The 1794-nt window shown below is 50.5% G+C and overlaps 1 protein-coding gene across 1 annotated transcript in view; it reads left to right on the top strand.

Moving 5' to 3' along the window:
• Nucleotides 1–995: 995 nt before the first annotated feature.
• The window catches only part of LOC104288151 (E3 ubiquitin-protein ligase TRIM39-like), a gene marked incomplete at its 5' end in the record, with an annotated part of 4041 nt that continues 3242 nt past the window's right edge, over nucleotides 996–1794 (top strand). Inside the window, one exon of the mRNA XM_009886909.1 lies at nucleotides 996–1154. Coding sequence (XP_009885211.1) covers nucleotides 996–1154 — 159 coding nt within the window. The remainder of the gene's footprint in view (nucleotides 1155–1794) is intronic.

A 1794-nucleotide genomic window follows, 5' to 3' on the forward strand; every position in this document is an offset into this window, starting at 1 on the left:
CTATTCTTTTAGTCCTGTTTATGTACTGTCAAAAACCTTACCTCGATGCGATGGTTGACAGGGGGATTTCAAAATTAACATGCCCTTGTAACTTTCTATTTCCGTGCCAATGAGTACTGAGAAGCCAATGGGGTTCATATCAATTCTTCTGTGACTAACCAGCTGCACAGGAGAGCCAAGCCCTGGAAAAGAGTTTAAATCAGATTTTTTGGAAACATCATTGCAAAGAGGTGGTAACTCTTTCAAGGAGGCAAGGCAACAAAGCCCCACTCAAGGCAAATGCTGCTCTACCATAAGCTAGTCCTCCTCACCTTGCGAAGATGGATGGGGTTGGAAAGACCTTTCTTGTCAAGTAGTTCATTGTGTCTCAGATTGACCTCATCAATTTCCACCTCCAAGTCCTGCTGTCATCTCTCCCAAAGACCACAGATGCTGAATGGAGAGAAATAAAGTTAGATTCCTGCCCTCTGTCCTGCCCAGCAGGCCTTTGTCAAGCCTTCCGGAAGGCTCACAGCACCCGTGCTCTTTCCCCATCCCTCCCACACTCAAGCCGTCCAAAGCAATTGAAGAGGTGGCAGGATCTTCCCACTTCTCCAGAGCCAACATAGCCTTAGACCCTGGGAGATCCACACTTCAGGGAGGGCAGGAGCCCGTCAGTGGGAAAGCCCCAGGGGGAGAGCTGACGGGAGGAAGCTTGGGCTCTGGCCTAGGTCAAGCTCTGCTCCCCTTCCCCTGCCTCAGGAGTGACCAATGCATCCTGGGGTGGCTTCTCACCTACCAACAGCATGTCGCCCTGAATGGTGTCCCTTTCCTGGAAAAAACAGCTCAGGAACTGCCCCGTTCATGCTCCAGTCTACTCTGGGGCTAGGTCCCCCTGGACAGTGAAAGAAGATAAGGTCTTCTTGGTCCTTTCTAAGAGGACCCATTAGAAGGACAAGGCCTCACGTGAGGGTAGGCAAGATGATTGTAACAGTGACACTGATCTTTCTTCACAGTGGAGGCAACGACCACAAGTGCCCCGGAATCCTCTCGAGAGCAGGACCTCCAGCAGCTCTATCAACAAATTGAAGCTCTGCAGACAGCTTTGAAGAACATGCAGTTGTCCACACAGCAAAACTTTGAGACGCTCAGAGCAGACATGGACAGCCAACAAGGTGAGCAGGCCATTCCCAGGATGACCTTCATCTCTCAGAACGCAAAAGCTGCTCTACAGACAAACCATCTTGTAAGTTACTCCTTTGAGCCTCCTGAAGATGGATGGGGTTGGAAAGAACTTTCTTGGCAAGTAACTCATGACCTGTGCCAGTGAGACACCTCCATGCTCAGCTGTCGACTGAGAGTAGTCAAAGTCCCTCCTCTCTCCCTCAGCATTGAAAGGAGGTGGCAGGATCTTCCCACCTCTCCAGAGCGCATGTGCCCTTAGACCGCGGCAGGTGCACGCTTCAGGGAGGGCAGGAGTCCGGCAGTGGGAAAGCCCCAGGGGGAGAGCTGAAGGGAGGAAGCTGGGGCTCCGGACTCTATTTTCTGGGAGGTTCTTCCCTGTGAAATTGGATGTCTTTTCTGGTCCATGGTCTGGCCATTCCTCTATCCTCTCTATCTCACCTTACAAAAAAATGAATTGCTGAGCTCATCTCACAACAGCTTTTAGTTCTCCATGGATTTACAGGGAACAACTTGGAGCTGTGCCTGTGCATCCTGCCTATGAATAAAAACCGTCACACATGCGGATGTACTTTTTTCTCTTGAAGACTCATTCCAAATGAGAACAGAACTACCTATGATAGCAGTGGGGGG

The sequence above is a fragment of the Charadrius vociferus genome, unplaced genomic scaffold (assembly GCF_000708025.1).
Source record: "Charadrius vociferus isolate BGI_N301 unplaced genomic scaffold, ASM70802v2 scaffold1276, whole genome shotgun sequence".
Taxonomy (NCBI): domain Eukaryota; kingdom Metazoa; phylum Chordata; class Aves; order Charadriiformes; family Charadriidae; genus Charadrius; species Charadrius vociferus.